The sequence below is a fragment of the Myotis davidii genome, unplaced genomic scaffold (genome assembly GCF_000327345.1).
Source record: "Myotis davidii unplaced genomic scaffold, ASM32734v1 scaffold267, whole genome shotgun sequence".
NCBI lineage: Eukaryota > Metazoa > Chordata > Mammalia > Chiroptera > Vespertilionidae > Myotis > Myotis davidii.
This window is the reverse complement of record NW_006297747.1, coordinates 916215-919378: the sequence shown is the minus strand read 5'-3', so window position 1 is coordinate 919378 and position 3164 is coordinate 916215. Positions and strand designations below refer to the sequence as shown.

The 3164-nt window shown below is 40.5% G+C and overlaps 1 protein-coding gene across 1 annotated transcript in view; it reads right to left on the bottom strand.

Moving 5' to 3' along the window:
* APAF1 (apoptotic peptidase activating factor 1) overlaps window positions 1–3164 on the bottom strand; it is a 100843-nt gene that overhangs the window by 25227 nt on the left and 72452 nt on the right. The window contains exons 19-20 of the mRNA XM_006773338.2: window positions 2799–2924; window positions 1078–1197 (exon numbers count right to left, since the gene is read on the bottom strand). Of these exons, the coding sequence (XP_006773401.1) occupies window positions 1078–1197; window positions 2799–2924 (246 nt within the window). The remainder of the gene's footprint in view (window positions 1–1077; window positions 1198–2798; window positions 2925–3164) is intronic.

Sequence of the window (3164 nt, the reverse complement as noted above, 5' to 3'; positions counted from 1 at the left end):
TGTGAACCAGGAGATCACAGTTTGATTCCCAGGTCAGGGCACATGCTCGGGTTGTGGGCTCAATCCCCAGTGTGAGGCGTGCAGGAGGCAACTGATCAATGGTTCTCTCTCATCAAAGATGTTTCTCTCTCTCTCCCCCTCTCCCTTCCCCTGGACCTGCTGGGGTTGGACCCCGGCACTTTTTCCTGCCCGGCCGACATGGCTCAGTCGACCTATGAACCAGGAGATCACAGTTTGATTCCCAGGTCAGGGCACATGCTCGGGTTGTGGGCTCAATCCCCAGTGTGAGGCGTGCAGGAGGCAACTGATCAATGGTTCTCTCTCATCAAAGATGTTTCTCTCTCTCTCTCCCTCTCTCCCTTCCGCTCTGAAATCAATAAAAATGTTTTTTTAAAAAAACTTTTCCTTTTCAGAAACATAAGAAGCATTCAAGAAATATTTTTGAACAAATGTGTGAGTAAATGAGTGAATAAACAGGTGTATTTCAGTATGTGAAGCCCAGCTCCTTCCAGCTTAGTTCCAATGGGTCAGACTCCTTCCTCACTTGATGTGATTTTGTTCTTCCAAAGACCCTGTTATCATTTCCCTGCAATAACACTCCCATTGGTATGCCCATCTCCCCTGCATACTCCAACAGACATGTCTAAATCATTGCTGTGGACAAGTTCAAGTTTGTCCTCATGATAACCTAGACTCCATGCAAATCAAGACATGTGACCACTGATACCAACAGAAGAGGAATGAGATGTTTTAAATACTATCTGAGCCTCAGCTCAAGATCTATATACTTAGTCAACTGATACCTGAGCATCTGTTGGATACTAGACAACTGTGCCTGAGCCCAAGCCCAAAAGTAAACAAGAAAAATGGCGAATTGTGAGTTCAACCAAGAACCTTGTATGCATATATGCATGGCCCATGGCCACAGACAATTGGGTGGTGAGGGCCTGGGGCAGGGGACTCAGGGGAGGGATAGAGGGGGTCAATGAGGGGGGAAAAGGGGACATATGTAATACTTTCAACAATAAAGACTTACTTTTAAAAAATTTTTCTAATTGTTTTCTAAAAAATACTTACTTGCAGACGTCTTATATTGTCAACTGCCAGAACCATCACTTCATTTTCTTGAAATACAACATCTATTTCTTGCTTTAACACTATAGCAGAGTTCTCACAAACTTTCTTTGTCTCCCAGAGCTGATTAAGAGATTTTAAAAAACAAAATAAGATTACTGTATCCTCAAAATCTTAATAAAGATAAGCCTTAGCAAAATACAAAACAAGCTTCACACTCAAAATGCCTATCATGCTAAAAAATATTCAATCATTTGATTATAATTCAACAATAAACATTTTTAATTACATGCTCTAGTAAGAAGCAGTTAGTATTGAAGAAATGGGTGCTAGAGCCCAAATGCCTTAGTGTAAATTCTAGTTCTACCTGTAACTTTGGATAGATTACGTAAACACAGTGCTATTCAAAGAGAAGAACCTTCTGCTGGTTCTCAAACTGTTTGATACCAAGATAAGGGGCGTGTACCAGAATGTAAATCCACTCTACTACACTACACACTGTTAACAGTGTACTTAGTGATTTTTTTAAACAAGACTCCTTGATGAAAGAAGCAGTGCATGGATTATCCTTCTGGCTCAAGCTTATTGAGACGGGCACTTTGTGTAGCACTGACTTAACCTTTCTGTGTCTGTTTCCTCAGCTGCACAAAAGACTGTTGTGACGATTAGCAAAGACATGTACAGCACTTTGCATGACATCAGGCATACAGTATATACTACATGAATTTTAGTTACAATCTGTACAAAACACTGTATCAGATGCTACAGGGACAACCAGAGTCCCTGGCCTCAACAAATTTATCATTTAAAATATGTGCACAAGTCAGAGGAGCAACAGAATATTAGAGGTGAGGAGTAGATCAAATGTATACTGAAGTCCAAGGCAGGCTTTGGTAAGTACCGTAAGAAAATGACTTAGAGTTACAGTCCCCCAAATGAAACACTAGGAAAGGCTGCAGAGGAGTATTGTGGCTTGTAGGACCGTTAGGATTTTAATAAGGAGAGGTACGGAGAAGTCGGGTATTCCAAACACAAGAAACCACATAAGCAAAAGTAAAGAGGCAAGGAACTATATGCTTGGGGAAATGTGAGCAGTTTAGTGTAGGCCACCTATAGAAATAAACTAGAAGACGGACTGCAGCAGAGTGAGGCCATACTGTTGAAAAATTTGATAGGAGATTTAGTACACATTTACTTTGGTATGCAAAGGAGCCACTATCTGGTTGTTGTTTTAGCAAAAATGACATGGCTATATGCACATAAGGAAAATATCTTAGAAGCAGCAAGTAGAAAACCAAGGCAGAATCTAATACAAGAGAGGCAACAGGTAATGAGTATTTAAACTTGAAATGGAAAAGTAGAAATAAATGATAGAAACTGGAAAGGTAGGATCCATCGGATTTGGCAAGAAACTAGATGTGGGAATTCAAGGTAGAGGAAATAGTCAATACTACTCTGAGGAATAAAATGTAACATATTTAAATTAACCAAAATACAGTTTAATCACTGGACTCCCCCCGCACCTGGCCCATAGTAATATTCAATGAACATGTCCTAAATGAATGAAACTGTTATGTCCACATAATAGCACTTTTCAAGGATCAATCTAAATGTACTGGTTTCCTATTTCACTTCCCTCGATAGTGCCCATCAATTTCTTAATTTGTAGGAGGGTTAGCTTACCATCAATAAATGTCTAAAACAAAAATGTCAGTATTTCTCACCCTGATTGTTTGGTCATCAGAAGATGTCAAAAACGATGATCCATCAGGAGAAAACATCACACAATGAACCCAACTTAAATGTCCTCTGCAATCAGCCACTTTTAAACAGGAGTCCACATTCCACAACTACAGAATAAACAGCATACAGAAAGTCACAATCATAAGCATTTTATATATGTGCTAGAGGCACAATGCACGAAATTCGTGCAAGGGGCTCAGCCCTTGCAGCCCCGGCTTCGTCAGGAAGGACGTCCGGAAGGTCGTTCGGCTGTCCGGTCTAATTAGCATATTACGCTTTCATTATTAGAGATAAGGGGGCCCAGGGAGTCTCTTCTCTGTGTCTTTTCTTTCCAGGGGACAAGGGAA